The sequence below is a fragment of the Globicephala melas genome, chromosome 3, assembly GCF_963455315.2.
Source record: "Globicephala melas chromosome 3, mGloMel1.2, whole genome shotgun sequence".
Classification (NCBI taxonomy): Eukaryota; Metazoa; Chordata; class Mammalia; order Artiodactyla; family Delphinidae; genus Globicephala; species Globicephala melas.
This window is the reverse complement of record NC_083316.1, coordinates 81,387,423-81,411,529: the sequence shown is the minus strand read 5'-3', so window position 1 is coordinate 81,411,529 and position 24,107 is coordinate 81,387,423. Positions and strand designations below refer to the sequence as shown.

Here is a 24,107-nt window from a genome sequence, read left to right as displayed (position 1 = left end):
AAGACTTTCAGAGAAAAGCTGGCTCTTCCATTTTTTTCCTTCTTTTCTTCCTTCCTCTCTTCCTTCATTTCTTTTCTCCTTCCTTCCTTCGTGTGTGTGTGTGTGTGTGTGTGTGTTGTGTGTGTGTATAGGTGTACTTGCATTTGAAAAGGAGGTCCTACTTTTCTCAGAATCCTGTCTCTCAGCAGGGAAGTTCAAGTGGGATTGGAGTCTTGACTCCTGCGTGAGGAGTTTCCAAATGGCAATGAACGAGTCACATAAATATCCATGAAGTTCCTAATGACACCTCTGTCATCAGTTGTTTCCTGCAGAATCCTGAGTCGGGGTCGTCATCCACGACCCACGCTGAGTGGGCGATCGGCTGATCTGCTCGCGTGTGTATTTGTACTTTCCGGATTGAGCGGTGCACGGAATATAAACTCCTTCCCTATCCCTCCCCGCATTCACTCCACTTAAGAGGGCGTGCGTGTGTGTGTGTGCGTGCGCGCGCGCACGTGTGTGTATATTTAGCAAAGACGCTTGGAAGAAAGTACCCCTCTTACTACCCACCACCAGCTCTATCCGATAGAGCAGGCGTCTCCGATCTGTCCCCAGCTGAGGTGTCCTCTCCACGCTGATACGGACTATCTCGGTGCTTCCTTGTCCACAGAGCTAACGCTTTGGTGTCCCGAGAGGGCGACCTGACTTCTTAGTGCGCTGCTCTCTTCCCACGGTGTGCGAGCACTGGTGCGTGCGTGTGTGTGTGCGTGTGTTTGTACACGACTGTGGGCTTGTGAGCTTCCTCTCTCTGCACAGTTCAGGCAAGGCCGGCGACGTTACTCTCCAAGCAGCCGCCAGCGACGAAAGGCAACAGCAGCCTCCGCCCCTGAGTCCCGTGATTGGCTGGTTTTGTTCATCATTTCCATGCTAGGAAAAGGGAAGGGCCAGTGACGCCCCCGAACCCGGCTGCAGAAGCGGCCGCCACCTCCAATGTACAAGGTGTCTCTTCGGAAAAAAACCTGAGCCCCAGGGAGGCGGCGAGGAGCGACCGGGTTAGGGCTGGCGGGAACCGCGAGAGAGTGCGCTGGGCAGCGCTCGAGGACCAGCGGGAGCTTGGCCGCAGAGGACCCTCGAGACCTGCTTCTGAGATCCCAGCTCCACGCTCTCCTCCCATTTTACAGATCCTCCCCCCCTCCCCGCGACTACATCTCCCCAAAACGGAGCCTTTATATGAAAAGAAGGTGAGGGAGTTGGGGCAACCAGGACTTTCCCGGGCACCCAAGATGCGCTCCATTAGGAAGAGGTGGACGATCTGCACGATAAGTCTGCTCCTGATCTTTTATAAAACAAAAGAAATAGCAAGAACTGAGGAGCACCAGGAGACGCAACTCATCGGGTAAATGCAAAGTTTCATTTTAGGATATGATAAAAAGTCAAGCCATAAATGAAATGTGAATATAGACGACAGAGTGAGGGTTGGGGTAGTATTTGTGTTGATGTCAGCTTGTGAGTGTTTAGTCTCGTGAATTAAATAACAAAGGCTGTTGTTGAGGTGTGTGTGATTCTCTACAGCGGGTTCTCAGTACGAGTTCAACTTGCCCTGTGCGGTGATAGTGACAGTTGTGTTGGTGCTGGGGCTCGCACGCCAAAGAAGTCACTGCAGAAGTGTCAACAAAGAATGGGTGCCCTTGTCCTTTTAGTCCCAGGGCAGAACTCAATCTAGATGTCTTTATTCACCATCTGGTTGCCCTTCCTTCTTTCTCTGCCCTATCACTCTAGGGAGGTACTAGAGAAAGCTGGCTTCCTGAAAGGCTGAAGTTAAAGCTCAGAAAGCAGGAAATGTGTCTCCTCTGTTTCTTTACAATTCTTTGTTGTCGGGTAGATCTGTGTATCATAATTTGATTAGAAACTCCAGGTCAAACAACTATACTTCCTTATTTGCTGTCCGTGGGTAAAACCCATGGGCGTCATGGTTACAGTTTTGGAAACTGGGTGCTGTAGCTTCACACAGACTATATTTCTGCTCTTTAGTTTGTCTAGATGAGTTCAGAATCTTCCTCCACCCCAGTAAGTTCTCTAAATATCACACTTCCTTCCTCCCTCCCCCCTGGCCTCTGTGTCTTTGAAGTTTACCCAGGAGGTGGTGGCAACTTTGTGTTGCTTACATAGCTTGGAAGCGTTTTCTGAGGATGTGAACCTGGTTGTCAACTCTGTTCAAAGTCCTGTTTCGGAAATCCTGCCTCATCCGGAGGCGTCTGCTATCGCTATCGGAAACTCCACACTGGCAGAGATGCCAGCCTGGTTTTTATTTTCCCTAAGATTTATGAAAACCAAGATAGAACCCTTGCCGTTGGGGCGGGTGGGGTCGGGGGTGGGCGGTGGACAGGACTGCTAAAACGTGTGCGCGCGTGCACACACACACAAACTTAATGCACTCCGTTACTTAATATTCCTGCTCCTCCCTAAGTAATGAGAATTTAAGTCAGCAAGACGCCGGCTTAAATTTACAGAAGAAATTGTTATTTTATAGAAAATTAACATAGAAGTACAGTCGAAAGCGACTGGAAGAGAATGAAAAAGCTAATAAGGGATGGGCTGGCTGATTGTTATTCATCAACAAATCTCTAAATGGTCTATGTTGGGGGGAAAAACGCCGAACTGTATGATGTTAACACAGGGAGTGGGTGGGTTGAAAATTCAGCCTAGCTCGATTGTCAGAAAAGAAGGACTCTGGGCGGGGGTGTGGGCACCCCCGGTAGAGACCTGTGCTTCCCAGGCAGACAAAGGGGTCTTCAGGAAGGTGGTGAACCGGCGCGTGGGGGAGAGGCGGAGGCTGGGGCGTGGGGGTCGAGGCTCTTTGTTCCCTTCCCGGCTGGTGGGCTCCGAAGATATGCCTGAGCCCAGACAAAGCGGCCAAGCCTCGCCAGGACTCTGAGGTTCGGGCCCTTGGCTGGCAACCCTGGAGAGCGAGAGTGGGAGGGACGAGGCAGGCGAGAGGAGGCGCCACACGCCACCCAGGCGTCCTCTCCGGGCCTCCCTTAGCCGCCGGCAGGAAGGAGGAGCGTATCCCGAGTACTCCGGGTCAAATAACCGACCTGGGATGCGCCTCATTTCCCGGGCGACGTTCCTCCCGTGGCCTTTCCTGGACGCCGCCGGCCGGTGGGCGCTGCCCAGGGCGCCGAGGAGGAGTAGGAGGCGGGCGCAGGCAGGGGCGCGGCGGTCGGGCCAGCTGGGGGTGAGGGGATTCTCTTGCACCTTTTTCGGGCTGAGCCTGCTTTCCCTGCTCCTTCGAGATTGCGCGGGGTGGGCGCGGGTTCATCAAACAGAAGGAGAAGTGCGCGGCGGAGCAACTGCTGCTCTGCGAGAGCTGGCCGCGGGGGTGGAAGAATGAGTGAGGAGACGCGGAAGCCTTTACTGCAGGAATCAGGCCCCCTTTAAAATAAAAATAATAATAATAACTGCTGCTCAGTCGGCAACCGGGCTCCTCCTTCCTAATTAAATCCCGCAATTACGGCCGTGCAGGCGAGACAGCGCGCGTCTCCCGGTGCCCCGCAGCGTCGAGGCGGCCGCCGCCAGCTCTTCCCTGAGCCCTTGGGGTTGGCGCTGCCGGGGGCAACGTGAGGACAGGTAGTTCCCCCTGAGCGCTGTTTCGCTTTTCCCTCACATGAAACGTTCAGAGGAAAAGCTTGTGATACCAGTTTATAATTTCGTTTCAACTCCAGAATAGTGCTTCTGGTGGAGGAGTTGACTCATCAAACGGCCTTCTTCTCCTTGACTCTCTTTCTACCCAAGCCACGTGGAGGGACTCGTTTTGAGATGAGTAAACTAGAGTGGCGGTTTGGCCTCAGAACCCAGGCCAGTCATCAGCAGTGAGGTAAACGGCAGTCCCTGACCTTTTGGGGGACACTGCGTGCCTTGCCAGTGGGCGGCGGATTCAATTCTTAGAACATCCTCCTAGATTCATATTTAGCTTTCCTGCTACCATTTTGCAATAGGCAGCAGTTTCTTTATCTATTCGACCTGCCTCCGTTTTAACACTGGAGGCCCCATCTAGAGTCAGTGTAACAAGGTTCTTGTATGCAGTATGGAGCAGTCATTCCACAGAGAAGGAAAAAGAACAGCAGCCCAGCTTTCCTACCAACCATCCACATTCTCGTTTCTCCAGAGAAATATTAGCAGCATATTTGTAATATGGAATTATTGGAGAATAGGTCAAGTAATAATTGGACATTTAAAACTGTTTCCTTCGAAGCTAACCTATCAATTGCCTGGTCTGTTGACTAGTGAAGTTTAACTGAAAGGGCATTAGGGGTATGAAGTGGTCTATTCTTAATTGATATTTTTTTCTTAATGGGAAAAATGGCACTTGTCTCACAACTGGCCTGTAATTTTACTGGCTCTGTGTGCTCTTTGGTATAATTAGAAATATGTTAACTTAAGGGTCCTACAGGTAAAAATATGTGGGTATACGCATTTAATGAAATAATGTATTTGAAAGTGTAACAAACTTTAATACCAAATAGACATTTGCTTTGATTATTATTCCTTAAAACTTGCTACATACTGTTTTCCTGGGTGACTTTAAATGACACTTTAACTTACTTTCCTTACTATCTACAGATTTCATTTTTAATTTGACTGTGTACTTTAGGTTGTCTCACTAGATGATCAGCAGTATTAGTTCTGAAACTTATGATAGAAGTGACAGTGGAGATAAGCATTCATACTTAGAGTATTATCACTGTTAGCAATGGTAGTTCCAGTTTGTTCTAGGGTGGAAACACACTCTTGTAACTCAGGAAACCAGAATCTGCATGTTACTTCATATGTTATATTTGGAATTCTACTAAAAGCCATAGGCTGTAAGTTAAGGTAGTACATCGCATCTTTATTTTTAGTTGTTTGGCACTTAGGGAATGAAAACACAGAATTGCCTGCTGTTTGTGTTCAGGCTTAATTTGATGCAAGTTCTTTTCATTTAAATGACTTAAATTTTTATATTAAAGAGAAAGTTTAACCTAAGGGAACACATTCATTCCAAAGCCAAGTCAAGAAGAGCTTACAGTGGGGTTCATTGCAGGGCTTTTGGGGACCTAATTTCATGAACGAAAATTAATCTTGTGCGTTATGTACTTCAGAATTAATAGAATAAATTGTAGTGATGCCTGGCAACTCATATTTCAAAGAAAAATATTTGTAAAGACTAGTAATATAACTGCTGATTAGCTTCTGTCACTGGTATCGCATAGATGACCATCTAACTGGGTTTTTCTTAGCTCGATATAAGCAGGGATACTTTATAATATATATTGCTTTATTTCTTTTATATGTTGTGTAATTATCCCTTTAGAAGTACGTGTTGAATCTTCCTGTATACAGCCCCATCAGAGAAATGTTTTCAGTGCAGCTGTTTAGCACTCGTCTCTGATCTGGGATGAGAAACTAGTAGGGGGTGGCAACATCCTTCATGCCTTGCATTCACAGGAAGGAAAAGCCTATTCCAGACGGAGTACTACCAAGGTCACAAGCAGAAAAACCCCTTGGGACTCATTTAACCTTTACAAAGAAATTTGCTCCAGAGCCTCAGGTTGCTGGCAGCCTGGCCTTCTCACACATGAATTCCATTGACTTCAAGAAGTGTGACTAGTTGTAAGCTATTTTCATTCAAAATTCTTTCCAGTGGTAAAAGTCTGAAATTTGACTTATCACCAGTTCAAAGAGCAGAGTAATGTGGTAGCATTTCATTAATATAAAACTGATTTAAACTTTTAAAGCACTTTTTTTTAAATCTTAGAGGTTCTGAAAAGCCTCCATACAATATCATAGCAATCATTCTGCCTTATAAAAATGTATCTTTATCTACCTGTCAGTAAAGCAATCTCCCACAGATATTTAAAATGCCAGCTTACTTCTTCTGTAAAAGTTTATTGGTGGTGAAAATAATTATTTTAATTGTAGCAATCTGTGGTTAGAAAAAGATGATATTGACAGGACAGTTAGTTATTAACAAGATGAAGATGGGGAAGGTCCCTACCCCTAGAAATGGTGAGAGTTTGTGTCCATACTCTTGAAGGCGTATCTCCAAAAGTGTGAAGGTTAACTCCATATATCCACATTTTCATTCATATGTAATAGTTATTATCATTAGACGTGTAATATAAAAATTGACTCGGGGCTACTGAGTAGTAATTGCACCCTATGTTTCCTTGCATCCTAAATGACCTCTATAAAATGACTATGATTAGCCATGCATAGGCATGCAAGTGTATCATTTTCATCAGTAGGACAGTTTAAAATATTAATTTTTATAGAGTTCTAAATTTCACAGGGAGTAGTTGCATTTGATGCTTTGAGTTGCTTCAAATTGGAACTACATGTTTAAAAAAGAATGCAAACCAAAATACCAAACTATCAGCCTCCAATTACAGAATTCATCTAGCAGCTGTTGCACAGGCAATGTTTCCATTGATAGTAGGGGAGGATTGCCTACATAATAAACACAGATTTAGACTTTGTGACTGAGCAAATAGTCGTGTTACTTTTTTTTTTTTTTTTTTTTAATTTTCGGTACGCGGGCCTCTCACTGTTGTGGCCTCTCCCGTTGCTGAGCACAGGCTCCGGACTCACAGGCTCAGTGACCATGGCTCACGGGCCCAGCCGCTCCGCGGCATGTGGGATCTTCCCGGACCGGGACACGAACCCACGTCCCCTGCATCGGCAGGCGGACTCTCAACCACTGCGCCACCAGGGAAGCCCTAGTCATGTTACTTTTTAACTATGTTTTTGAGATTCTAAAAAATTGAGGTGACATGTAATGAAATACAGATATTGAAAGGGCTATGCCTAGAGAGGTGGCTTTTTTATTCTCTGAATCCGGGTTTACTTGTATAAAGTACCAAGGAATAGTCTACTGAACAATGAAGAGGTTCATCTATAAAGGTACTAATGGTATAAATGCGATCATAGGTGTCTGTCACCTACCACCAACACCCCTGCTAGTAGCATGCAGCATGATATACTTGCCTATTGCTATTAATTGGTGGGGATAGCATAGTTAATTATTTGATATAACAGAAAATACCAGTAATAATGGCTACTGAATGAGTTTTCCCCCCATTGCAATCTCTATCTCCCCACCACCAACTATCAGGGAAGCATCTCATTGTTGAGATGTTTTGAGACCAATGTAATTTTAGAATTAGCACTTCAATTGTGTTTTATAAATTACTTTCACGTGCAGAGCTCCACTTCTCACAAAGTCAAAGCATATTAGATAATGTTTTTGCAATTTTCAAGGTAAGGTAAAGTCACGGTGGCTTTACCACCGTGAAAGAGAATATTGTCAAAGGACATATGGGCTAGCAAGTGATAGAATCACAAACATGCCCAGATCACCTGACATTCAAAGACTTCTTACTCCAAAACAAAAGCTCTTTCCATTATGTCTGTATGTCTTCTGTGACAATCTTAGGAGTCACAGTTACCCAGATGCAGGAGAATTGGCCAAACATCCTGTCTCTATTGTTAAGCACAGCAGGGGAGGGAGGGGCTAAAGGGGAACAGAACTGCGGTGAGAATTTTTTTCCTGAAATACTACAAAGGTCTTTTCTTTGGATAAAAATAGTTTTATTTCAAAAATAATAAGTGTAAATGATTCTCCTGATAAAGTCATATTCACCTAATCTTTATAATACCTTTCATCATGCTTACACCTCTTCTTCTAACAGGTAGAAAAAGTTGTATCTACAAGTTGTCACCAGTAATCTAAATCAAATTATGTATTATGCTGTTTATACAAAATGCTTCTTACTTTCACAAAGCTGCCATTGTGATTTGTTTCAGAGATGGTGAGCTGTGTTTGAGTCGATCACTTGTCAATAGTTCGGATAAAATCATTCGAAAGTCTGGCTCTTCAGTCTTCCAGCATTCTCTAGAAGGTTGGAAAATCAATTCCTCTTTGGTCCTAGAGATAAGGTGAGTTTCTTTAATAAGGCATAATAAATTTCATATCATGTTCTAGAATACATTGGGCTTGGCAAACTTATATTGAATGCTTGATTTATAGTTTAAGTATGAATACTTTAGTAAGAATGAACAGGCTGTTAATGTTTCTCACTGAAGGATGTGAAACTATAAAACTGAAATCATTATACAGCCAGAAATATAAGGATGAATATGTGAGTTTTTAATATACTGTCTTTATACTAATGAAATAAAATGTTCGACAGAATCCTAATGTTTAACACACTTTTCTTTATTACTCAGGATGGACGTATATTTTGAGAATTATCTTTAACTTCTCTAAAGTCTTCATACTGATCTTGTGTTTTCTCACACTGGATATAAGTAGAGCCTATTCAACTGCCATTTAGCCAACAATTATAAATAAATTTGACTTATTCTATGAAGGGGTATTTCTATGTGTGCTCCTATAATAAAAGTCTCAATAATTATACCCTAAATAGGTAACAATTAGCAAATAAGGCTTCTAGAGTACAGGTTTATTCTCTGTAAGATTCTGGTATTTTCGCTTAGATAAGCTCTTGAAATCAAACTCAGTGCCTACATATATCCATTATATCTTGTTTTCTTCAATTATAATTCTCTAATAAGAAAGTTAGGGCCAGACCTTCCTAATTATGGAGGAAGCAAGCAGATCATTTTCTCTATAGTTACGTTGCTCTATTGGTTGGTATGTTTAAATCAGCATTTCAGTAAATCAGAACTCTTTAAAAAAGTTCAAGAGAACAGCCGTCCTCTACATAATAAAATCATTGCATTTTTCTAGTATTGGCAAAATGCTAATTACTCCACGATTGGATACGAACACACAGATTTTGTAAGAGTAGGTTAGTGGTTACGAGGGTAAGCTGCTGATCTGCTGGGGTTTCTACCTCCTCACTTCTTGGATCACACGTATGTATAATGTAGATTATAAGCCCCTTTAAGGAAGAGTCTACTACCTTCATCTTTAGAGTATGCATCGCAATTCATAGAATGCATTGCAGCAAAGGCACTCACTACATGTTGAAATATAGTTGAAAGAATGTCTGGAAATTAAAAAGAAATGGGTGCCATGGAAATGCAGGAATGGTTAGACTACTTTGTTTTAAAGCTTTCAAAGTGACTGGAATGGAGACAGGAATCAAACCATGGCAATGTCAAGTGGTGTATGTTTGGCTGTTTTTAGTTTAGGGTGAACTTTGTGTATTTGTAGGCAGAGCGCAAGAACAGTGAGATGAGTAGCGTGTGATGTAGTGCAACTCTGACAGAGTTTATAAGTTGGTGTCTTCTGTGTAGAATACGTTCAGAAAGCAATATTTATTTCAACTGGGTGAAAAGAAACTTAAAGCAGTACTAAAAATTAGCAGATTCCTTATAAAAGTACAGATTTTCATATACTCTTAAGAAATTTTAAAATGTGACAACTCTGGACCTGTGTTCCTCCTGAGAACTCTTTGGCCGAAGCCAACACTAACCACGAGCTCTCCAGTTTGACAGTTTTACACCTGGAGCTCCCTTTTCTCATGATACCTACCTAGTGTCTTCCTCACTAACTCATACTCCTATACCCACATTTGAATTTAGAAACCCTGTAAGGGAGGAGATAATTATGAGGAAAAAGCTACAGGATATGGAACTAGATGGGGCCATAAATACAGTGTGGTTGAGTTTAGCACAGAGTAAGGATTTATGTTTCTTAGAAGTAGATTGGAAAGAGAGAAATATGGGTGATTAAAAAAGAAAATATTTGATCTCTGAGGATGCCTAGAAAGAGAACCTTCAAGTTTGAATGATTTGGCAAGAAAGGTGTCAATTATGTAAGGCTCTGTAGATCAGGTAAAGGAAAGTAATGGAAGAAAGTAAAGTAAAGTAAGAAATTGTAACAGTTTAATATATCTAGCCATGCTAAATAATATATCAGATAAAGTCTAATAAATAAATTAAATACATAATTAACAATAGTTTAATCAATATATCTGGCCATGCCTTCCTAGTATGTATGAAAAAATGAATACTATAGATGTGCATGAGGCTATATCTATTGCTATTTTTAAGATATTCAAGCTAAGGGTATTTAACATAAATTGACCCAAGCAATTTATTATTGCAACTTTACAAATTAATGAGGGTTGCATTCATATCTTTGAGGGTGATTTATTTTCAATTATAACAGCTAATAATATGAATGAAATGTTAGTACTCTTCATATGGTTCTCCTTAACAGATAAGTAAACAATAAAACAGTGAGCAAATATTGAATAAGACATACAAAGTTGTCACTTCCTTACAAGGAAATAATAATTTGTAAAACCATTACTGTACAATGTACAAACAGTTCATAAAAATTATAATTGCCTATAGCTGTAGTGACTAGTAAGTATCAATCAATTTGACACCTATAATAAAAAATTTAGAATATAAAAATACCTGATTATTGGCTTAGCTTTCTTTCTAAGTCATACTTGAAACTAATCTTAAAGTATTTTGGTTATTTTCCTTTGTTTTTTCCCCACATCTATAGCATTTATGAAGAACCACATTATTTTGTGTCTATGAGTGGGTATGGGCATATTTTACAAGTGTTTTCAAAATTCTACTTTGAAGCTTTTGATTAAGATGTTACAACTAATCATTTTTGATCTTACATGATTGAACTCTGCTTACAAATCTTTCTCATTTAAAAAATCTCATTAAACTTAATAATGCACTTGTGATATTCCTAATAAATTATTTATCTATTTGCATTAAAATGTGAAACAGTCACTGAAGATAAATTGTTTTTCCCTATATTTGTAGACATGATTTTCTTTCTTATTACTGATTCTTCCAGCCCTATATGCACTCTGCCGCTTTCATAAGCACATCAAGAATTGATTCATATATATTCATCAAACAACTGTACCTCTGGGGAGTTGTCTGAGAGAGACGGTTTCATGTATTAGTTCATTGTACTTTGAAAATTCATCAAGATATAGGGAAGTTCATGAATTCCACAGCTAACTTCACAATTAAACTACTTAGCTTGGTTAAAGGCTTGATGTTATTGGTAGTAGTTCTTTATTATTGTAAGCTAAGAAATGATACACTTAAGATGTATCAGATGTTGTGAGTATATCTGTGAACATTGTACTGAGAAATTATCTAGTCACGTCCAACACTTGTGACTTGACTTTTTTCATCTTCGGGTTGTTTCTTTCTTTCCCCCTCATTTTTCATATGTTGGATAGAAACATAAAGAATTACATACAGTACCAGATATGGATGTATAGAAATGTATGAGCTCAGCTACTCATCAGGACCAGAATAAGCACATCATAATTAGTCAGCAAAAATATTTTCAACTCTTAGTGTCATCATATATTGAAGTTCTTAACCAGATAAGGTTTGCAGGTTGACTAAACATAATTGCAAATTTATATGTGCTTCACCTGTCAAAAAGAATTTGCTGTTGCATGCATTGATTTACTTTAGAAAAAGGTCCACATACAATTCAATAGCACACGTCGTGGGTCACACAGCTTGTTAGTCCCAGAGTCAAGCTTCAAAGCCAGGCCTGACTGTGGAGCCAGAGCTCTTATTATGAGATAAATCTTCTGGAAGACTATTGTTTAATACTAAAAATGAATACTATTAAAATGCATCTTTATGAAGTACAGAGAAGTTGACTTTTTTGCTCTAAAATAATATAAGATAGTATTCATCCAATATTACCAAATGCTGGGCCAAATATCAAATGTCTGTCTGAGGTGTAAACTAAAAAGTGCTTTCTTCAAGCTTTTTTGAGACAATTTTGCCTTTTCATTTGGTTGTGCTCAGGGTTTTTCTTTTAATACTAACTAGAATATTTTTCCTATAACAGCTAAGACCCTTAGCTCAGAAGCCCTAATAAGCTATAGGTTATGTTTTTTTCAGAGCTTCAAGGCATATTGCCTTACAGAAATAATCTCTTGAGACAAAAAATTGTGTTCTGTCTGCTTTTTGTAGGCATAATGAAACACTTGGCATTTCTTAAACTCTTTTTTTTTCTTTTTAGTAAACTATGTCAGTAACAACTGAACTGATTCACTGATTTTTGTCTGGAGTCAAAAGTTTGCAAAAACTGATTCCTAATATATGTATCACTACCTAATTTGTTTCTCAACTTGAGATGCATTCCAGCTGTAAGATTTGCCTCACAATACTTGCTGATGGAGTCAACAATGTCATTTAGATTAAATTTTAGTTGCCACAGCACATGTGCTTGTTGTTGACAGGAAACCTACAGAGAAGAAAGAGTGGCACCTGGTGATAGGTTAGCTATATGTAACATTTCACAAGTGAAAACAATGTTTAGAAAATTAATTCCCCAGGACTCTGCAGCTGCTATTTCAAGTGGTGGGTGATGTTGAAAGGGAAGTTCTACTTGAAAATTCAGCTGAAAAGTTTCTGTATAGAATCTATTCCTGTCAGTTTCACAGTCTAAACCAGTCTTTCAGTTTAAGCCAGCATTGCCTAACAAAAAATATAATCTTTATGACTAATTTTTTAGTCTTACCAAAAGTGAAGCATATTTCCTGATTTCTATCAGTTATCTTTATCGTTAAAACAGTTGCTGAACTTAGGTGTTCGCTTTTCGAATAGGGTTTCAAAAGTTACATTATGCTTAACAGAATGACAGAGACCTGTAAGGAATCTTTTGTTGTTACTGTTCTTTTAAGTCACACACAAAAAACACAATCCTCTGCTTTAAAAATCTGGTAGTAACTCAACCACATATTACAAAAACTTATTCTGGTACAGCCTGCATATTAAACATCGGCTTTTGTTGATTCATGCTTCCTTAGAGCCCAGAAGTTAGAGTTTTCTTTCTATCTCTCTCATTCTAAAGTAATTTTGTTTAACTTGCTGTTTTCATTTATATCAAGTACCTTTTGAGCAAAGCGTATACATTCTCCTTGGTAGTACTTAACGTGTTGTTTCAGTTCAGCATAAGTACAAGAGTTTTTCAGGCTTCCAGTGATATTTAGTTAATTACATTTAAGCACTAGTTTTCTTCTTTGTTTTTTTTTTAATAGATTTACAGTATGAACAACAGTTAGACTTAGCAAATCCATAGAACTTTTACAGTCCATTAAATCTATAATCTAAAAATACCTACAGCCTACTAGGGAGAAAAAAAAAACTAACTTTACTGTTACCAGAAAATATTAAGCATTTTATCAATATATTCACTCATAGTAATTATTTTCAGTCTTTCTTGCATCCTATACCAGGAATCTTAGCTCAGATAGTTTTCCATGTATAGATTTAAGCCCTAAAATAGAAACAAAAGTTTGGTTCAATGCAGGATAAAGAACAAACTAGAGACATTCAAGGTCCCCCCACCCTTTTCAGTTTAAAAAAGCAAATTCAACACTAACAATTGTTCTGAGTTTTCTCTAAGAAACTTACATTTTTATATTTTGATTAGACTGGGTGAATTGGTATTTTGTATTCTGTCTTGGAAAATACTTTTACTATTTTTTACTGCTTCCATTTAAAAAGTAAACTGTTGAGCCTGTAAGACATCATTGGAGTAATACATACAATAGTATCATCTGTACTTAATAATTATTTATCACATTAAGCATTATTTTCTTCCTGAACTCTTACAGTCCACTTTTTAAATATCAATTTTCCCTAAGAATGAATAAATTAAAGGTGTTCTCTTATACTCAGATTTAGAAGACATATGTTTGAAAATATTTTTGCTGCTAACTTTCTATAACACAGCAAAGGTTCTGTGATTGCAAAGTCCCTCTTGCTATCAGTTGACAAGCGTTTAAGTGTTAACTTTATGAGTAAGGGGATTTTCCGTTTTGGATTTCCAAGCTAAAGAGTCTTCTTTGAAATCTGGACCTCTATTCACTTCATGCTTGCAAACATGCCACTACTTGTGAGTGGCATCTTCAAATACTTACAGCAACCCCTTTAAATTATGTTCAAAGGAAAATAACACCATCTAGTTTGGCGATCTGACCACATCCGTGCAGTCTTCATTTTAGAGTCAAGCTTGTCATTTTCACAGGAAATGAAAAAAATTTTTTTGTTGAAATACAGGTGTCAGGCATTATTTAATTTTTTCACCAAACGAGTAAGTGGTAGTTAATTTGTACAAAAGTTGATTGCTGCTCTTGGTGCTAGCTGTTAACTTTTGTGAAGAATCACATGTGCTTAACATAATGAAAGAGTTCTCAATTTTCTGCAATTCATATGCTCTATGGCTGCTGATTTCACCAGCAATTCTCTTCTTATGTAGTCTGTACTTTGTTAAGATTATTATAATGCCTGATAATTTCTATTAATTTTAAAATTTCATTTGTAGGGCATTTATATAGATTTTGCTGTACAAATTTTACTCCTTGCAAACCTGAAATTCCAAACATTTGAGAAAAAAAATTGTTTTTTTTTTCTTCTGCGGTGTGTGGGCCTCTCACTGTTGTGGCCTCTCTCATTGCGGAGCACAGGCTCCGGACATGCAGGCTCAGTGGCCATGGCTCACGGGCCCAGCTGCTTCATGGCATGTGGGATCTTCCCGGACTGGGCACGAACCCGTGTCCCCTGAATCGGCAGGCGGACTCTCAACCACTGCACCACCAGGGAAGCCCGAGAAAAAAATTTTTTAAATGGTCTCTTTTTCAGAGAGTTGATGGGTGTATTCCTTGTGTATAAATCTAGCCAAATAAAGTATTCAATCATCTGGTTTCCTAATTAGATCACACGTTAAAGTGGGATCTATTTAAAGCAAACCAAAATAAAGAAAACAAAAAGAAAGATGAGTTAGTTATTTTACATCCCTCCTTGCTAGTCATGCTTCTGGTTTATGAGTATGATTTGGGGAATTGCCCTTTTGATGGAGTGATAGGAAGAGATCATATTTTGTGCGTAATAATAAAATTTATAAATAGTGATGGAGCTTAAACAATAATAGCATTAGAGGAAAATGTCTATCTATCATGAATGTTATAATAATGACATTGTTTTGAGCATTCTGAAAATTCAAGCTTGCCGTTAAGAGCACTTCAGTAAGTATTATCCAACTTCCAACCGAGAAGACTGCTTTCTCAGATTACTTCTGGGTGGTATATGTTTGGTAGCATGAGGATCAAGCAATCCCAAACTTTTGTAAGCCAGATTCATAGATTCTTTGTCAATATAATTCTCTCAAAAACTTACTAGGCTCCTGAGCTATTTCTTTGGAGTTTGTTCCTGGTATGAATAACCCCACCTAAAGATTGCTTCTGAACACAGTTCTTTAGCCTTCGGATTCTCCCCTAATTATTCTGACCTAACCCTCCTTTTCTACAGTTTATTGGCAGCTACTCTTAAAACGTTTGAATCTATAGACTTAGGGGAGAAGACAATATCCTTCTTACTGCTGGCGTGGCTCTGATTTATAGTTGTATCTCTTGCTAATTGTATTATTGGAGTCATTTAGGAGGTCCCAGTTACTGGACTCTCACACAGTTTAGATTATAGGCCGTTGCCAGAGATATTCTCCTCCACTCAACTTTCAACTTGGGTATTTCATATCTGACTTTGCCTCTTAGTTCCTTGCTAAAATGGGTAACCAACATAAAACAACATACTAGCACCTTTTAACCAATTATCCAAGAGCAACAAGCTTATTACATATAGGGTATGACTCCTAAGTTATTATAGACCACAGTTTTATAAGGTGCTATTCTGTATCATGCCAAGAGTCACCAGCTTTCCAGGCAGCCATATCTATTTTCTTATTTTCCATCATCTAACTTAATATGTGCGTATATGTGTATGTAGTATCTCATATCTTTTATCAGATTCTTTATTAGTTATGGGATAGGCTAAGCTTCCATAAAAAAGGAGACTTTAAAATACAGTGAATCAAACAAATCAGAAGTTTATTTCTTTCTCCTATAGTGATGCACTTGATCCACTCATATCCTGTTTAAGAAAACCAATTCATGTGACCACACCCAGCTTCACTTGGGTTTGGAAACTTGGAAATGTTCTAGCTGAGCATCAGTGTGGCCAAGTAAAACTTAGAAGATTCAAATAGGAAAAGAAAGAAGGGAAGAAAGAACACTGAGGAACAGTTAGCTATCTCTGCCCTGCAAGGTCCAATGTTCTATCTGTCCATCTTTTCCTCTAATATAGCCATCTTATTTCCTGGATCCTTGAGCTTGGAAGAAAACTTTCATATATATGTATATGTATATGTATATGTGTATATATATATATATATATATATACACACACATATACACATATATACACATATATATATAGTGCTGTAGTTTAACTTTACTTCAAATAATTATAATATACACATGATTTCGATAAATGTTAATAATTTTATTAGAAAATTCAATCCTTTTAATAGAGTTAACTAAATTATGATTCTAAACAATTTCAAGTTTTTCTATTCACCTTAACTAGACAACACTGAACAAAATAGATGATTATGGATAATTAAGGCTGGCAGAATACTGTCTAGCTAAGGAAAGTCAAGTCATGGCAATAGTATTTCATTTAATAAACTTTTCTATAAATTTTGATAGGGGGCCTTTTTCACTCCACAGATAGGTGTGTATACTATATATCTATTTACAAAATCATTGAAAAACTATGTACAAGTGACGTTTTAAAAATATATTTTATTTCCTTTAGAATCTACTTAATTGGTTGGTTTAGTTATCACCTGAATATTAAAGTTTAGTGATTTACCAATTTATATCTTATCATATGTTACTTTGTAAATGATATTACCAGTCCTTGGACATGTTGTCATTAATGGAAAACTTTGCTTGTATCTCAAATATAGGAAGAACATTCTTCGTTTCCTAGATGCAGAACGAGATGTCTCAGTGGTCAAGAGCAGTTTTAAGCCTGGTGATGTCATACACTATGTGCTGGACAGACGCCGGACACTAAATATTTCTCAGGATCTGCATAGCCTCCTACCTGAAGTTTCACCAATGAAAAATCGAAGATTTAAGACCTGTGCAGTTGTTGGAAATTCTGGCATTCTACTAGATAGTGAATGTGGAAAAGAGATTGACAGTCACAATTTTGTAATAAGGTGAGCTTTCTTTTGTTCCTAAAGATTGTAATTTCTTCAAAGACCCTTTATTTAGGAGTAGAACACTGGCAGAAATGTTTAAATCTAATATTAATATTATGAATTATTGAAATCTCAAACAAATATTTATCTTTTATGTCTTTATTTGTGTAGTATCCAAATTTACACTTATCCTGGAATGTAAAATTAAAATTATTATATCATTGAAAGAAAAGATGATCTCATAGCAGTAAGATTCACACCAGCTTTCCTTTTTGGCCAAATGACAATTTTATTAAATATAATACACAGAAAAACTATTTTATTCACTAATAGAAATAATTATTTATTTCTATTAGTGAATGAATTAATTCACTTAATTAATTACATTCATAATCCTATTTCTATTCAATAAATTGTATTATTTTATTTATTCATAAAATTATGAACATTACTATACAATGATATAACAGATATAAGTTAATTTTAGTTTTTTAATGACAACTATTTAGCATAGTCTAAGAACATAATTTAACAAGTTTATATTTGATATCTTGGACCAAATTGCTTTCATCACTCTTTATACATGGTACTTGTGTATGGTAGTATATTTTAGTTTTTTAGTTTTCTCACAAAATTAAACATAGCTATTTGTTTTTCATTGATGGTCAGCAGATATTTGATGAGTCACGTGTTTAGTTCTAGCTTTTGATTAACTGAAAAAAAGACAACAGTAGACTTAAGGTTGTAATGACAACAGATATTAATTAGCACTTTTTAATTCTCAGTATATCTAAATAGAGTTTTTTGGCTTGTTTTAGTTCTTCAGAAATATTTGCTGAATAAATGAAATGTGTATTTTGAAATATGAAATACTGCAATATAAAGATAGATTGGAAAGTATGCTGATTTGCCATGTTGACAAATAACTTGAAGTCTTGAAGCTATGCTGGAATCCAGCCTTTGAAAGTATAGATCTTGAAAAAAATCTTTTTGAACTATAGTATTAAAAATAAATACAATTATATAAGTATTAATCATAAATAGGCAACAGTTTTTTATAAAAGAATAAATAACCATGGAAAATCATAAGAGAATACTCTCAGGGAATACAATTCATAACAATGAATATAACTACAAACATTTTGCCATACTATCGTTTCTCAGTTGGATGCAGGGTCAGAGATTGATTTGACATCAGTTGAGCCTTTAAAAACCTGAACTTTTAAATTGATTGAACTGAAAGAAAACCTTGTCAATATGTAGATATACCAAGAAAATTGTGTCCAAAGAGGAGACAAAAATATTTGACGAGGGAATGACAGTGGAAGTGGAAGTAATGAGCTTCAAACTTTGAAGTCTGTGTGAAGTATGGCTCTGAAGGAAGAGTAAGGCTTCTAGAATTTCTGAAGAGATTAAAATCAGGGGGCAGATTAAGTGAAGAGGAAAAGGTTTTAGAGCACAGTAGAAATTGTTGCAAGGTGAAGAAGAGAATTTGTAAGGTTGATTAATCCTGGAGGGCTACAGGATCCGAATGTGACTGACTCCTTGTTCCTACACCCCTTTAAGCTTTAGCATTGGGATCTACATAACCCACTAGATTCAGCCTCACCTTTAACTCTGAAATTAAGACTGTAGTGTCAGCTAACACCTCAATCAGATCACATAATTATCTCCTCTCTTTTTTTGTGATGAGAACAGTTAAGATCTAGTGTTCTAGCAACTTTAAAGTTGATAATACAGTATTGTTGGCTATAATCATTAGGCAGTGCATTAGATCTCCAGAAGTTATGTTTGTTGTAAGTCACTCACTGGTGTTTGAGCATAATCAAACTTCAAGAGGTTCTTTATACTTTTCTAAGCTATGATTATTTTAAAAACTTATTTAACAAGAGCACAATAGTGACCAATCTTGAGTCTATAATTGTTATGCTCTTACCAAGAAGTATAAAAAAATGAGGATAAGCATCTTAATGAAGGCATGAAAATTATTGCCATAATTATTTTTTATTCTTTTCCTCCTATTTTTACTGCTTTCCAAAATTAGAAGTTGGAATGTTGTAGATTAAAGTATATGCTAGGGAAGTGTAGCCCATGATTGGGATTCTGATTTTCCAGGTAAACTTTGGCAGGAATACATTTTGCATTAGAAACAAATAATCCCTGGAGAAAAACCTTTTTCTTTTGTAATAATACCTAGTTTGGAAAGTCATCCCTTTGAGTCTCATGGACACAAGGGACTTCAATGACATATCACTACCAGACCTCCATCCTTCCTAAAATTCTAATCTTTCACATGGCATCTGACTCATCATCTGTGTGCCAAATATCTTTTCCTTCCCCAAGAGTATATGACCTTTTGTTTCTGTACATGTGTCCATTCTACTCTAGAACATCAAAGAGGACTTTTGCATTAAACCTCAATCAAAGCCCTATTCCTTGAAATAGTTTGCCATCCATGTCAAACTAGTTAATATTGTTACAAATTTTAGTAACAATCTTTAAAAATCTTTCAAATTTCCCACCTTCCCAGAGCTCTATTGTGTGTATGCATATCAGCATAGGTATAGATAGTTTTGGTTGGTTGGTTGCATGTGTAACCTGTTGTTCCCAGTTTGTTTCCCATTTTTCTTGTTAGATAGTAAGTTTGTTATGAGAGAGATAACTGACACCTGATCTGCTTGCAGAGGGCACTGTTAATTCAGTGACCCCCTCAAGGATCAGATTCACCCAGGTATTATGTTCAAGTTGACCTCTAACTTTATAAAGCAAAGCATTATCTTTAGATAATATCTTCATTCAGCATTAGTTAGATTTTAAACTTTATTTTTTCTGAAAGTACTTTAAAGAAATAAAATGCTATCTTCTTTGTTTAATGATGTACAGAATGCATTATCATATGCACACAGGAATCTCTTGCTCCAAACAGTTGTGCTATTGAGGAGGAGGGCAAGGTGCAGATACATGGCATTATTGTCCTGTGAAGTGTAGTTCTGGAGAAAGTTATTTTTAATATCCCACAATATTTTTAAATAAGCCAGTGAAAAGTGCTCACGTTGTATTTTTGCCCATGTAATGGTAACTATACATAAATGCAGACACACACACAATGTCATGCATTTCCTCTCCTAGAAGAGATATTCCCTCAGTGGCTGTTTGTATCATAAGTTAATCAATTAAATTAAATGCTGGGTTTTGTGGGATATCATACAAAATAGGAGCTTAAAGGAAAAAAATGAGGATAAGAAAATCAATTAAAGCCTTACTTTGATTCTCTAATTACTGATTAAATATTGAACTGATTTGTAAAATCTAGGTTTCATATGTACCTAAATAACAGAAAACTGGACATAAGAGAAATAACTTTATTTCTTAATAAAAAATGCCTAAAATCATAATTCAAATAATAGTGTTATGTCCACTTGATCAGTGATTTTTATATGTGCAACCCTCAAGACAGTTAGTCTATAGTTCCTCAATCAGCGAGTGCCATGTTGTAAGGAAGAGGCCAGGATCGAGAAACATGGGTGGTCAGTCACTCACTCAGGTTGAAAATATCATGCTTTTCTTGACTTGCAATTCTGTCTGATAGGGAAAATTCATAAAGGATAGTAAAGTTCTTGTGATGTTAAAGATCTTGTCATACAGCTCCAGATAAGCAAAAATTTAGTTTAATCTGGCATTGATGTGTCAGTTATAAACCTTCTCTCACCTGGTAAGCATTAGAGACACTGTCCTATTGATATTAAATTCTATATTTTATATTTGGATGGCCTGACATATGCTAAATATTGGAAAGAGATGGAGTCAGTGCTGCAGAGGAAAACCGTCACCCAATATATGTTCCAGGGGTCCGAGGAGAGTTCATTGTAGGTGATATTGGATGAAGTTGTACACCTCGCTGTACTTTAGTTTTCTAATTTAGAAACTGAGATTATTGTATGAACTATTCCTTTCTTCCTTAGAGTGTTACAACTTACCTACTCACAGAAACCACAGAATTGTCTCTACGAAATCTCAGCCCTAAGTTTACCCCATGTATAATTACTTATCTAAAGGTTTGCTATAATATTTCAAGAATCTAGAGTTTTGAAGACATAATATGTCCTTTATATATCACTGTAGGTAAAGGAAAACAGGGTTAAAAAGCTCCCTTTGTGCAATCTGTTTAAAAGTATCTTTGAATCCTTTCTTGGGTCTTTTTTTTTTTTTTTTTTTTTACTTGGTGTTAGGTGTAAAATTATTGTAACAGTGCATATCTTACATTAAAGAATACAACTATTTAGTGGAGAAAATTGTTTTGGATTTTGCAAAATGATATATAAAGTGCTTTTCAATTTTCCTGCCTTTATTTTTCACATTTTTTGGATATTTTAGTCCTATATATATTTACAAAAATGTACATTCTAATATCTGTATTGTCTATACTCAAAAATTTCATAAACTTAACAATTGTGGTTTTCTAATGAGAACCAAAAAAATCAGATATTTCCTAATTTTAATGCTGAAAGGTGGTGGAGAACAAATTCTCATTCCACCTTCCCTGCTCTTCTCTTCCCCCCCAGGTAAGAATGATGGGGCATTCTTTCCATTCTCTGGGCTGTCTGTGGATAGTAGGAAATGTCAGGCAGCCTGTCAGTACTGGTTTTCCATAGAAGAGGGATCTTGTCCAGCCTCATCTAAAGTAAACCTGGTCCCACAGTGTACTAGCTTTGATGTTATATAGAGAACCCTGGGGGAGGGGTTACTTAACAGTTGCAATTGGCAACTGATATTTTTTGACCATCAAATGCCACTCCTCACTGTGCTTAAACAGAGATACTAGAAATAATGAGTATGACTTGAATGATTCAGAAATGGTTAACTAAGAGCTGCAAAACACTTTGTTGTTGTTGTTCTGGCTGGTTGGAATTCCAAATTTAATTTTGTTTGTTTATTTCTCTCTTTCTACCTTCCTTTTCTGCATTCTTTCTTGTCCCCATCTTCTTCTAGCCTAGACAACTTTGCTCGTTTTTCCTTTGTTAATCAACATCTTCAGTTCCTGCAGTGCTTGACCAATTTCCTTCTAATTTCCTCTTGGTTCATAGTTTTTTTCTTAAAATATAGGAACAGCAATGAAAGATCACTTAAAATAGCCATTTAAATATATACATATTTATATAAGTAAATCCTTGCTATTCAGATTGTGGTTCTGAACTACCAGCATTAACATCACTTGGAAGCTTGTTAGAAATACAGAATGTCAGAACTTGCACCAGACCTGCTGAGTCAGAATGTGCATTTGATCACAGTGCCCAGGTGATTCTTATGTGCATTAAGGTTTTCAATGTTCTGGAATTCTCAATATGCCTAAACAGTATGGTCTAGGGAAGCTGGGACTCCCCACCATGTCTGATTTAGTTAGCCTGTATCTTTAGGACCTAGTACCAAATTTGATACATTAAGGTATGTGCTATTTATTTATTGAATGAAAGAATTAATGTAGGAATTGAGAAAATTTTGGTTTGTGTTCATGTATTCTTGCCTTAGACACTGAATACAACACTGGATTCCAAAATTAATATGTAAGAGGAGTCATATATAAGGTCATTTATGGTCATTTAAACCCTTAAAATTAAAAAGAAAATACAGAAATATGATGAGTAGTATAGTGAAATGTCCTAGATATTGGGAATCAGAAAAGCTGGGTTCCTGACAATTACTAGAATCACTATGTTGTACACCTGAAACTAATATAACATTGTAAATCAACTATACTTCAATAAAAAATAAAATGAAAAAAAAATAAAGCCAGGAAATGTAGTATTGGACAAATACCTTAGGTTCTAAACATGATTATTTCCAACATCCAATGATATTAATAATAATAATAATAGGCCTATTATTTCAAAGTGATTTTCTAAGTATCAGTTGGGAAATATAAATAGTAAAGAAATGCATAAACTGTAAATCTAAACTAATGTCGACTGATATTAAAGCACACCTAGCTTGAGTCAAATGTTGTAGTTGAAAGTTAAATTTATTACCACTTTTTCTAATAGCCATGACCATTGGCTAGAAATGCAAATTCTCTTTGTCTTATATAAACAAGAAGTCAAACCTTCCTCAAATTTATCAAATATATCAAACGTGTATATAGTTGACACTGAATAACATATTAGATAATATGAAATGTGAAGACACAGGAACACTACTCAGATAGGAGTGTCTGTAAAATCTGAGTGTATAAAATTAGAAAGAATTGTAGTGAAGAGATATATTTCTTCAGGAAACCAAAGGAATAAGATAAAAATGTTTTACTTTATGATGATCTAGCTTCCTAAGAGAAGGGATGAGATGTTTCACAAAAGAAAAAGATGGAAGAATTTACTTACCTTGACTGATAGAATACATTTTTATAACTCAATGTTTGATTCTTCACTGGTGGATAATTTATGGCAAACTTTAAATCATCTTTTTTGACCTTCTATGAATGCTAACTCTTTTATAGAAAAATAGACTCTTCTCTGGGAGAGAAAAAATATGCCTACTTTTCTACATGTTCACAAAAATGGCCTTATTTTTTTCCCTTGAACTCTCACTGAGAATGTTTGTGCTTAAATAAAATGTTTTAACTGCAAACAACTAAGTTTCTGGTAGGGAGACTGGTGCAGGCATTAGAAACATATTTTAAAATTCTTATTAATTAAAATAACCGCTTTATATTTTAGAAATACCAACATTGCTTATGTGATATTTGCTACATATATTTTCTACCTTATTTTTACTTAATGGTTTATTCATATTTTTAATCTGAAATTTTATAGTTTTAAAAAAACTGTTTATCTTTGTTATTTCTATTGATTTTAACCATCAAATTCATATTCTGGGTAGAAATGAGAATTTCTATTTTATTCTAATGATTTATGGTTTTTAAAATTTTACTGAAAACTAAATATGGAATTGTTATGGATTGTGATGTGAGGTAAGGCTCTAACTTTTTCTTCCAATCATGTCACTCCTTGGAAAAAAAAGATTTTATCTACAAGAGATATTTTTTTTTTAAATGGAAATGACAATGACT

General features: G+C 36.8%; 1 protein-coding gene across 2 annotated transcripts in view; it reads left to right on the top strand.

Annotated features, from left to right (window-relative positions):
• The first annotated feature begins 953 nt into the window (after positions 1 to 953).
• ST8SIA4 (ST8 alpha-N-acetyl-neuraminide alpha-2,8-sialyltransferase 4) overlaps positions 954 to 24,107 on the top strand; it is a 103,889-nt gene continuing 80,735 nt past the window's right edge. The window contains exons 1-3 of one of the 2 annotated variants that reach the window (XM_030848505.2): positions 954 to 1,220; positions 7,822 to 7,953; positions 16,808 to 17,065. In XM_030848505.2, coding sequence (XP_030704365.1) covers positions 1,210 to 1,220; positions 7,822 to 7,953; positions 16,808 to 17,065 — 401 coding nt within the window. In that variant the 5' untranslated portion in view covers positions 954 to 1,209. Of the gene's footprint in view, positions 1,376 to 7,821; positions 7,954 to 16,807; positions 17,066 to 24,107 lie in introns of both variants that reach the window. The other variant, XM_030848514.2, reaches the window with a different exon arrangement.